The sequence below is a fragment of the Myxine glutinosa genome, chromosome 1 (genome assembly GCF_964187855.1).
Source record: "Myxine glutinosa chromosome 1, kmMyxGlut1.1, whole genome shotgun sequence".
Classification (NCBI taxonomy): Eukaryota; Metazoa; Chordata; class Myxini; order Myxiniformes; family Myxinidae; genus Myxine; species Myxine glutinosa.
The window spans coordinates 184,769,283-184,781,729 of record NC_136261.1 but is presented as its reverse complement, the minus strand read 5'-3'; the positions used below and the strand labels follow the sequence as shown (position 1 = coordinate 184,781,729).

Genomic DNA, 12,447 nt, shown 5'->3' with positions numbered 1-12,447 from the left:
ATAGAAATGGCAGGTATTCAAATTATACAGGGCCATCTGTTTGTTGATCAAGTAAGTATCACACAAACCTACCCTTTAATCACAGGTTGTCCGATGTCACTGGTTGACGACACCTCATCAATGCTCAACTGACACTCCTCCTTTGGCACGCATCGTTCTTCGACGCAAAATCCGGGTTTCCTCAGTAGACCATCCAACGCGGTTTTGTCAAAGCACGTTGCATCACCGGAAAGCAAAGGCTGTCCACTGCCTGTCTGCGATCCTGTGCCCAAAGCTTCCGTATCGACAGAGCCTGACCTATCATGTTGACGGTGTCTCTGTTTGCCCTTTTGTGGCCGCCGTATTTGCACCTCTTGCTCCGTGTCACTCGTTTCTGGTGCAGGCTGTTTGGGTTTCTTCTTACGGCGCCGCAAACGCAGTTTCTGGGTACTGTTATCACATTCATTGCCGTAGCTTGGTCTCAGGACATCATCATTGTTGGTACGACTGCACACTGAATTCCCACCAGTTGGAGATTGGTTGGACTCAGTGACATATGGAACAACTTGAGCTTGGAAGTTCAGCGAAGAAAAGTTCAAAGTGTTGCCCTCCCTCAGGGCATTGTGGACTGGCTTTGACTGATTACCAATCGTGGATGCAGATCCTAATAAGAAAGAACATTTGGTAAGCTATTAGGAGTACAAGGAGTTTGTGAAGAAGAAAATACACAATATGTCATCACAGAACTGATATTTTATATACTGTACATATATTATATATTGTTGTGGAAATGACTTCTAGGGGATAACATTGCTTAGCATAGTTTAGTTATCTCCCACCATGAACGTATTAGAATAAGCGTGAGGTGATGTAGTCGTGGTATTAGACATGCGTCACTTTATGTATAGACAGACGTAATCCACCATTCCGAATGAGTGCATAAAAGCCGCCATCCCTACAAACCCTTAATTAATGTTCCAACGTCTTTGTAATCTGTCTTTTATGTTCTTTAAAGTGAATGCCAGACCATGAGGTACCAGTTTAGGTGGGAAAGCTATATGTTCTAACATCAGGTAGAAAGCAGCAAAGCCAGTTACCAGTCAGGTAACAAAGCCAGTTCTACTGTCAGGACAGTCTTTTGGGACTGCCACTGGTACCATGTAACCCAGTGCTACCTGCCGCATGGTGTGACTGTTGACGACTAAACTGACACCCCTCAATGTCTTTGCTAGTGGGGTGGAGGGGAGAGGGGGTGACTGTGACACCCTGCCATAACTAAAAACAACACCTGACAAAGGGTGGATTCCTCCTGAGGAAATACCCCACTGAGTACGGTGAGAAAAGCGGCACCATTGTTATGACGTCGCTGGTACCCAGTGTCCTGGGAAGTGACAGCACTTCTCCTAAGTTCAGTGGCTGTGTTAAATGTTTGTCTCGTCAGTATGTCAGTGTGTGTGTGTGTGTGTGCGTGTGTGTGTGTGTGTGTGTGTGTGTGTGTGTGTGTGTGTGTGTGTGTGTGTGTGTGTGTGTGTATATGTGTGTGTCAGCTCCATTATGAGTTCCATTGTGTGATCGGTACTTGACACTTCTCTTTCAGAGCTTCTTACTTGAATTACTCGTATTTACAGGAATACGAGGGAATCCCACATTACTGGCCAATTCCATTGGATGCCTCAATTTGAAATAGAGGGAATCCCAATAGTGTGAAGGGAGACACATTTATGATCATGTCAAATAAAATACAGCAAAAATAACAAGCATATTTATTGACACAAACACACACGCACAGAAGTGGACACGTATGCACCTTAGTCAACAGCAATAATTGGCACACATGCGGAATTACTTGTCACCAATAAATAGATGCAGGTGGGTCATGAGTAACAAAACATTTGCAAAGAGGTTAAAGTTAAATGTAAAAAGAAGAAACTAGAAAGTTCACATAAAACACCATACCCCACGCAGTATTGAGAAAAAAAAATGATATGGGCACGGTCTGTGAGCAGCAAATTTGATTGGTCGAGATGATGTAAAATGCCATAATATTTTGGCAAAGTACTGTAAAACGAAAGGTTTTTGGAAGTGCCAACAAGCGTTACGCCTAGGTCCCCCATCGGGGAAGTGATGCAAGTTGACAAAGTGGAAGACGCAGAAAACATGCTATGATATGATATTTCACTCACAAGGTTCAGACATACATGGAGGCGGCCATCTTGGATTTTGACGTGGCGACCCAATTTTCAATAGCGTTCTTCCTTATGCCTAGATACACCCACACACCAGATTAGAAGTTGGTACTTTGCTTATTCTTCAAGATATTCCGCTCACAAGGTTCAGACATACATGGCGGCGGCCATCTTGGATTTTGACGTGGCGACCCAATTTTCAATAGCGTTCTTCCTTATGCGTAGATACACCCACACACCAGATTAGAAGTTAGTAGTTCGTTTATTTTTCAAGATATTTCGCTCACAAGGTTCAGACATATATATGGTGGCGGCCATCTTGGATTTTGGCGACCCAATTTTCAATAGGGTTCTTCCGTATGCCTAGATACACCCACACACCAGATTAGAAGTTGGTACTTCGCTTATTTTTCAAGATATTTCGTTCACAAGGTTCAGACATATATATGGTGGCGGCCATCTTGGATTTTGACGTGGCGACCCAATTTTCAATAGGGTTCTTCCGTATGCCTAGATACACCCACACACCAGATTAGAAGTCGGTACTTCGCTTATTTTTCAAGATATTCCGCTCAAGGTTCAGACATACATGGCGGCGGTCATCTTGGATTTCGACGTGGCGACCCAATTTTCAATAGGGTTCTTCCTTATGCCTAGATACACCCAAACACCAGATTAGAAGTTGGTACTTCACTTATTTTTCAAGATATTCAGCTCACAAGGTTCAGACATACATGGCGGCGGCCATCTTGGATTTTGACGTGGCGACCCAATTTTCAATAGGGTTCTTCCTTATGCCTCGATACACCCACACACCAGATTAGAAGTTGGTACTTCGCTTATTTTTCAAGATATTCATCTCACAAGGTTCAGACATATTTACGGTGGCGGCCATCTTGGATTTTGACGTGGCGAACCAATTTTCAATAGGGTTCTTCCTTATGCATAGATACACCCACGCACCAGATTAGAAGTTGGTACTTTGTTTATTTTTCAAGATATTCGACTCACAAGGTTCAGACATACATGACATCAGACATATATGGCGGCGGCCATCTTGGATTTTGACGTGGGTTGCACCCACACACCAAATTCGAATGCGGTCCTTCGCTTACGCACGCACGTACGTACGCACGCACGCACGCCTGCACGGACGGATGGACACACGGACAGAGGGAAAAACCATAGTCCCCCTTTCGCTCCGTGGTGCGACGGAGGACAAAAAGACAGTTTGTGTTCTCGAGTGTTCAAGTATATAATTCTATTTAAATAAAATAAAGATTTTAAATGTTGTAGAAAAAGTAGATATAATTCGGCGTTGCTACGTCGACCGATATGCCTCTGCCCCCATTAAGTCTTTGCTTACTCTAACTTTGACCAAAACCTCGACCATTTGACCTAAATATCTAATCTGTACATATGTATCATGGTACATGTACTTAGTTTAGTTCAAATCCCTACCTCAATAACATTTTTACCTGTCATGACCTCTGACCTTTGACCTCTTGTTGCTAAAATCTAATCAGTTCATCTTTCCATCATAATACTGTATATGCTTACCCCAAGTTTGGTCAAAATCCCATCACTGATTCACAAGTTAGCGTGGTAACATAATTTTTACCTGACGGGATGAGACCACTGCCCTTTGAACTCTTGAATCCCATAGTACTGTTAAATGGCTTTCACTAAATACGCCACCTCAGTGGAAAGACAGCAATGAACAGGAGAGAAAAACGTGAAAGTTTGGCTGCATTTGTACGAGTTCAATTCCAAATGCCCAACACAAATGTGCATCTGAGCACATCATAAAATGTACCGATAGACTGTTTCGATCCACATGTGGATATGATTCGATACACACAGAATCACAAGTGCATTATATGAAAGGAATCTGCTTGTTTTGCTCCAACCAGTATGGTTGATTATACTATCAAAGTTTTGTTGTTAGTTAGTTTGAAAAGGAGAAAGAAAAACAAAGAAAAAAAAATACATTATCCAGGTTATTTATGGCCTGCGCTTTTCCAAACAACTTTTGTCATGGAGGTACAGTATCTCGCATACTCTGCATGCCCAGTGTCAATTTCAAGGTAAGGATAGGAGGGCATCTACATATTACATCGGCAAATGTGGCAGAATTTAAAACTGCACCCATGCAAATATTATAAAGATGTCCTCAAATGAAGCATCAACCCATTGAGCTCTTCTGCATTGGTTTTTATCCGGAAGATTCTAAACACATTATCCACTGCAAACCAGCACCTTTCAGTGGCATTCACCACACATATGAACGTGTCGAATCACGCAACCTTGCGGTCAGAGACATACTTTCGGAATGTTGTGCATCGTGCTCGTATGCAGAAAAAAACCGACGTGCCTTTTCATTTTAAATATCATTGATTGCTTTATAGGCGTTTGTGTGTCACATTTATCCAAATGGAACAAGCGTTACGCCTAGGTCCCCCGTCGGGGAAGTGATGTGAGTTGACAAAGTGGAAGACGCAGAAAACATGCTATGACATGATATTTCGCTCACAAGGTTCAGACATACATGGTGGCGGCCATCTTGGATTTTGATGTGGTGACCCAATTTTCAATAGCGTTCTTCCGTATGCCTAGATACACCCACACACCAGATTAGAAGTTGGTACTTCGCTTATTTTTCAAGATATTCCGCTCACAAGGTTGACATACATGGCGGCGGCCATCTTGGATTTTGACGTGGCGACCCAATTTTAAATAGCGTTCTTCCTTATGCCTAGATACACCCACACACCAGATTAGAAGTTGGTACTTCGCTTATTTTTCAAGATATTCCGCTCACAATATTCAGACATACATGGCATCAGACATAAATGGCGGCGGCCATCTTGGATTTTGTCGTGGGTTGCACCCACACACCAAATTCGAATGCGGTCCTTCGCTTACGCACACACGCACGTACACACGCACGGACGGACGGAGGGGAAAACCATAGTCCCCCTTTTGCTCCGCGGTGCGACGGGGGACAAAAACACACACTCTTGCAGTTGGAAGTGAGCGATTTAAGTTTATCATTTTGTTCAATGACATTAAGGCACACGGAAATATCCTGTAAAGAAGCAAATTTGATCTTGTTTAAGCCAGTTTTATCCATTGCTGTTCCAATTGTTCCTCCATGAAGCTGAACTTTCTCACCCACCCCGTTGCCCAGTTACAAGAACCACATGGCAGAGGCCCTCAACAAAAAGCGATCCAAAAAAGTCATTCATCTACATGTCCACACTCTCCTAATGTCCAAGCATCTTAATGAGCCTGAGCCATATTTTTATTTTATTTTTAAAACCCTGAGGAAAAACATGGTACACAGTACTCCAACCAAATAGCTGATTGTTTGCTGATACCACAACATACCAGGTAATGGCTCATCACTTTGCTATTGTGCCATATTTGATAGCCATAAAATATAGTGTTATACAAATATCTCAGTAGTATTTGACCAGCCCCAATGTCAGATGGCCATGGGAGTGAGCTGTAAAACTTTCCAATGTGTACCTGCTTCGTTCTGCACAGTAGACGTGGGTTTCGCTGCGACTTCATCTGAATTCCCAATGCAGGGCTCGGACTTAATATGCATCACAGGAGGCTTAGCATCAGAGCAAAAAGCAGGATTTGGGGGCAGATCAGTGGATGAACTACGCTCTTTCACCGCAAGAGACGAAAGGTCACCAGATGAACCTATAAATGCAGACAAACAAGGTGTTACAAGAGATTTGGCATTAGCTTTTATGGGTAAGACTAATTCTTCATTCTGTTTTTTTAAACCTGTTGATCAATATCATAATACACGTAAGAGGGCAGCATGACCCTATTCTATAAATATTGTATGAATTTCTATGCAAACGTTACGGTTATAAAGTGAAGTGGTATTTGACCTACCCCCAACCCCCCTCCCCAAACACACCCCATCTCCCATTTAGTTCCTTCCTCTTGTGTAGTGGGTTAGTATGTGATATAATGTATTGGTGAAGGGTAGAGAGGTTTTTCTTCCCTTTTTCTCATTTCCTAATGGGTAATTGCATGCCGTGTCTTATTTATTAGCTCTGTGCTGTGTGGGTGAGTGGTAACTGCGGCGTGCCACGAGGAATTTGCATATCGCGCCAAAAGCTGATTTGAATCGCACGCCAAATCTCAATTGCCCCTCATCTTCCTTGTCTCTGAATCTTACCTTTAGATACATGATAAGGACAAAACACTTAGCTTTTATTAAACACATTTTGTTACACTTTATTTTGGTTTTATTATAATTCTCACATTGATTTCCATTGCATTACGACATTATACACGCCATTCATTACCACCCGGCCCGTGGACCTCACCACTCCACTCGCCACAACCTTTGCTACAACACATGGGACTGCTCACCTTCCTCATCATTAATATCACCTTCTCTACCCAACCATGGTTGCGTGCCACAGCTTGGAGGCACAGCAAGGGTAGTGCAGAAGCAGCGGCCAGAGCTTTCCTTCACTGGACTTTGTTACACCTCAGAGGAGGGCAGGCGCTAATTGGCCATGAGCATCCTGTGGACATTTAATCGCTCCGTCTGGCTTTAACAAACAAAAAATTATGCGTTCCCAGCATTCGACCCGTGCTGAGAACACGTCGCTGAGAACACATCGCTACCATTTCCACCTATGTTAATTGCAGAGCTCCGTTCCATGCCAAAGTTTCCATGCCGAATTGTAGAATTCCATCTGAAGGAATTTGACTGTGAAAGCCTGGTGAGGGTGGGGCTAAGCAGCGATGTGCCAATCGGCATCCCGGATTCCACCGAGAAACTTCTAGATCCGATAGGTGGCCCCGCCCCTGCCAAGGGATTATAAAAGCGCCGTGGGCAAAAGCTCGCTCTCCCTGTCTCCGCATTGGTCCTTGGCTTTGGCTCTCTGCTTGTGCGTTGGTGGTGGGCAATCTGGGCTCGAGGGGTGGCGCTCACATTGGTGGGTTGGAGCTGGGAGCCAAAGTGGTGAACGGATGGAGCGAGCACATACTCGGGCCGAAGCCAAGCAACGCTACACATATATTTTAGGCTCTCACCCAGTAGGCTATCAGCTCACTTTCTTTTCGAAGCTTTCTTTTATTTTTATCGTTCTCCCCTGAATGCAGACTCACCATCCGTAAAGAGGGCATCAGCAATTGGCGGCATGACGCGGCCCGACCCCTCAGGGGTGACCACCACTGATAACGCATCTTCACAGTTCTCTTGTACCACTCACATGACACTCTGCACCCTCTACATTCAACACACCCGAGAGCACAGTATTTATTTCCTTTGGCTCCCTCCTTTAGCGCTTGGGTCGTGGAAGCACGTCTGCTTCCGCCCGGTAAGCAAGAGATCGTTGACCCTCGTACTTTCTCTATCTTCTGTTCTTTTCTCCCTACACGGATGGTCTGTTGGGTGCCCTGGATTGTGTATAGCCGGTAGGTAAAGCATAGGCCTAAATCTGCATCTCGTCCATTTCCTTTGTTTTGTACATATCGCTGCACCCTTCATTGCTTGTGATCGCATGTACATTTTGAACCTGTATCCCCCCATTGTTTGCACCTTCTTCCCCCCGCCCCCCTCCTGAACATTAAAGTCATTGAGTTCCTTCCCACCTTTGCATGATCCCACTTGTATAAATAAATCCCTTGTTGACATTCCTTTCCAAACTGTACGTGTCCGTCATTTCCTCCATTGATCCAGCACTGTTCGCACATTAGGTTCTCCAATTCAAGGAACGGAGGGTGTTTAAAATGAAAAAGAAAACTTTAACGATTCATGTTTTCTGTGTAGATTGGAAGTGCAGTATGTATTAAAAAATTAGGCTCCAGCAGTACAGATGTCATCTGGAAGCCAGAGTACAGAAAGTGTGGATGTATGACGATAAAGTATGCAAGAGCTATAGGAAGCTTCTTCGTTAGCAGAATGACTCAAGGAACAATCAGGTTTATACAAGTCTTTGAGCAGGCCAGAAACTGTTGGACCACTCGACCCACCAAACCTACAACAGCATTTGACAAAATTCAACTCGTAATGTTTTTTATGGAACGTCAAGAGTTACTCCATTTGCCTGAGTAGTATTGTTTAAGCAGCTCCAACCCATGCACAAACCTACCGAAGTTACCAAACAACGATATTATCTCAGCAAAAAGCATGCGACTAAAGGCTCTGGAGAAAGATTCAGCACAATTTAAGATTTTGCAGTAGAGACATCACACAAATGGCAGGGTGAGGAGGCATGTTTGTGTTGTTTTTGGAGCCGGCTTTTTGGAGAAATTTTATTCTGTTGTTTAATTTTTCAATTACAGTATTTATTTATCAATATTTAATTTCTAATTATTCATTTTTTCTATTTTCTTATATTTTCAAAAATTTTCTCCCAATTTTCAATTATTTTATTTATCCACTAGCAGAAGTACCCGGCATTGCCGGGCGGGGGAGGGGAGGGGGGGGGAGAGGGGGGGGAGGGGAGGAGAGGGGGGGAGGGGAGAAGAGGGGGGGCGAAGTACCTGGTATTCCGTGTATAAACGTGAGGGAGAAGAGGGGGGAGGGGAGTGGGAGGGGGGGAGGAGAGGGGGGGAGGGGAGGGATGGGAGAGGAGAGTGGTGGGAGGGGGGAGGGGGAGGGGGAGGGGGGAGGGGGAGGGGGAGGGGGGAGGGGGAAAAGGGAGGGGGGAAGTGGAGGGGGAGGGGGGAAAGGGAGGGGGAGGGGGGAAAACGGAGGGGGAGGGGGAAAAGGGAGGGGGAGGGGAGAAGGGGAGGGGGTAGGGTGGAGGGGGAAGGGAGGGGGAGGGGAGAGGGGGAAGGGGCAGGGCCAGTCAACAATGACGTTGCAGTTCTCATGGTCGGAGAGCAGCACAACAATCGCGACATTGTCCTGAATCTTCGCAACAGCACGAAGCGGATTTTGGAGACTCACCGATCGATCCTGTGACGCCCTCCAGTACCGGCGTTGCCGGGTGGGGGAAGGGAGACCCGTACATTCCCAACCCGTACATTCGCCCTCTCGACTCAAGCTCACTTGGACAAAAGCGTCGCACAAATTACACCGTGAAGGCCCAATGGCCATGTCTATGCCACAAATCAAGTACGTGAGCGAGTCGGGCGCACTGAATTGAAAATATATAGAACGCTCATACTCCGTGAAAAGTGAAGCCAACTGGCGGCGGGGATGGAACATCACGTGATCGCTCTGAGCGAATCAGCGCGCTGCTCTGCCACCGGTCAGAATCCGTGTATAATATTCCTCGCTGAAAAAAAATCTATGTGAAACATGCTACTATCTATGCTAAATCATGCTAAATGCTAATCATGCTAAAATCTATGCTACTTGCTGTGAGTTTATGGCGGCAAGGAACATCATGTGATCGCGTCACAAACATCATTCGTGATCACGTCATCACGTGATCGTGATCGTCATCAATGAGCGCGAATGAGCGAATCAGCGTGCTGCTCTGCCACTGGTTCAGATTCCATGTATAATATTCCTCGCTGAAAAAAAATCTATGTGAAACATGCTACTATCTATGCTAAATCATGCTAAATCATGCTAAATGCTAATCATGCTAAAATCTATGCTACTTGCTGTGAGTTTATGGCGGCAAGGAACATCACGTGATCGCTCTGAGTGAATCAGCGCGCTGCTCTGCCACCGATTCAGATTCCGTGTATAATATTCCTCGCTGAAAAAAAATATGGATCTAAAGATGAAAGAAAAAAAAACCTATGTGGTGTGAATGGCAATGTTCCTCGCTGAAATGTGAAAAAACGCAATCGCTTTTCGCTCAGAATTACGTGTGAACGCGTAACTGTGAGTTTATGGCGGCAAGGAACATCACGTGATCGCTCTGAGCGAATCAGCGCGCTGCTCTGCCACCGGTCAGATTCCGTGTATAATATTCCTCGCTGAAATGCGCTGAGGTAAAAATATGGTAAAAAAACATTATGAAATAATTTTTTTTAGGTCGGCCATGTTCTTCCCAGGCTCAATGGCCATGTCTATGCCAAATATCAAGCACGTGAGCCTCTCCGTTTAGGAGTCTATCGGTAACATTACACACACACAAACTGTGTTTTATATATATAGATTACAGGGTGTTCTTGGTTTACGAACACCCGGTTTCCGAACATCCGTTCATACAAACATGATACTTTATAATCATGTTTCTGTCTTTCGAACTTTCATTCCATTCACACAAACATGCTTTTTTTCTTCTTTTTTTTAACATACTGCACACCAAGTACTAAATGCAGAAAACCGGACCTCAGGAGTTAATTACCCATTCACACCATAATTCACACGGGCATCGCCCAATCACTCTTCTGCCATTTCACACATCATTCTCTCCATGGGGTTCCTTACCTGCATGAGAGAAAGCTTTCTCTCCATGGGATTCCTTACCTGCATGAGACAGCTGCTTCCTTCAATTCGCCCTGCCCCCTCAAAATTGATTGTTATCCCTCGTTGCCTGCCCCTTTCACTACATACGTTTGATCTATTGTAGTTTCTTCATTGTTGATTTTAAAAGTACATTTAACGTTTTATGCAAAAAACAAAACAAAATAGGGTTTAGATGCTTTTTGAACATACCATGCTGAGCGCACAGGATATTGAATGCTCTCATGTGGGAAAACGACCATTGCATGGCTGGGGCGCAGGGAAATGGTGTTTGATAGGGCGATATTAAAATGGAAATGTTGAAAGAAAAAGTATTGAATATAGCAAGTGTTTGCTGAATCAAATCGATATGAGAAACAGGATTGAATGAGGCTCGGTTTTTGAATGAGGCTCGATATGTGAAGAACATTATGAAGAAGGAAGAGTTTTGTTTTTGTTTTAATGTAAATGAGACTGATTTGTATGATTTCGATTCGTGGAGATTTGGAATCAATGTGGTGGATAAAACATTTTTGTAGGGAGAGGCATAAGTGGTTATGTTTACTTCCTGAGAGTGGTTTCATTGAAATCCGATCTCAAGTTAACAAAGAAGGATTCCTGGGAGATCCTGCTCTCCGTGCAGGGATAATAAACGTCACGTGTTGGCATTTGCAGTTTTGACACGCGTGTCCATGTACCCATAAAAAAAAAAATTAAATATAGTTTTTTGGATCACATGCATTCGTTACCCGAATCCACCGTAGTTGGATTTATTGAAATTCGCTTATCCGTTCTTAAGTTATAACATGACAAACAGACAAACAGACAGACATACACAACTCCTTTTAAAATACAAGATTTAAACAGGGTTTATTGATAAGGTTTACGAACATCCAGCTTACGAACACATTTTCAGGAACACATTGTATTCGTAAACCGAGGACTCCTTTATTTAAATTCATATTTTTAAAATTCATTACCAGGCAGAATTTCAAATTATCATTTTCAATTTCAAATAAAATGGCATTAGCACAATGCTAATATTATTGGCTAATAATAATATTATTATTATTTATATTATTATGATTGGCTAATATTATTATTATTGGCTAATTGGCTAATATTACAAGTTGGCTATACCGGGAGCCATCAGCGATCTCCAATCAAAGCCATCTAGTGCCTCTTGTACTTGGCTTTTCTGTTTGGTACAAGTTTATTTCATTTATTTTTGCTTACTGCATGTTGGCAAGGCATCACTTAGAATTTTGGAAACCAAGGTGAGACTCAAAACAATTTCTCACAAATATCCATCTCACTCATAAAGACAATTTCTCACAAATATACATCTCACTCATAAAGACAATTTCTCACAAATATACATCTCACTCATAAAGACAATTTCTCACAAATATACATCACTCATAAAGATGTCTCACATGCTAAAGCCTATAAGCAAAGCAATATAATGGTCTTCTAATTATACAATAGTATTTGCAAGTGTCTGATAATTATCTTACATCATTAAATTTTAGCTGATAAAATGGGAAAGTAGGACAGCAATATTGCTGTTCATTAATCCCTGAACCAATCACAGAGGAATCCTAACCGAGCCTACCATGGTTGGCAAACAAGAACATAAAGTTTGTGATAAAATGTTGCAAGCATATTTTATTCTTAAAATGACGTTGGAACAAAAAGCAACAGACCAAGCAACAGACCAAAAAAGCAACAGTTGCAATGACACGCAACAGACCTTGTAATTCTTGCAAGATGTGAATCCTTTTGGTCCTTAAATTGTTCAACTCCATCATGACCTGCAAACAGCCAAAAAAGCTCAGTTGGGTTTATGAAATTTAAGCCAAGTTTCAGTACGAAGAGGTATTGCTA

At 43.2% G+C, this 12,447-nt stretch overlaps 1 protein-coding gene across 4 annotated transcripts in view; it reads right to left on the bottom strand.

Annotated features, from left to right (window-relative positions):
- The window catches only part of ZNF106 (zinc finger protein 106), an 89,085-nt gene that overhangs the window by 49,794 nt on the left and 26,844 nt on the right, over positions 1-12,447 (bottom strand). For all 4 annotated transcript variants that reach the window (XR_013623936.1, XM_068123545.2, XM_068123526.2 and 1 more), the window contains 3 exons: positions 12,314-12,374; positions 5,697-5,879; positions 73-643 (listed from right to left, as the gene is read on the bottom strand). Coding sequence is in view for 3 of the 4 variants with exons in the window: in XM_068123545.2 (XP_067979646.2) it covers positions 73-643; positions 5,697-5,879; positions 12,314-12,374 (815 nt within the window). In the remaining variant the exon portion in view is untranslated. The remainder of the gene's footprint in view (positions 1-72; positions 644-5,696; positions 5,880-12,313; positions 12,375-12,447) is intronic.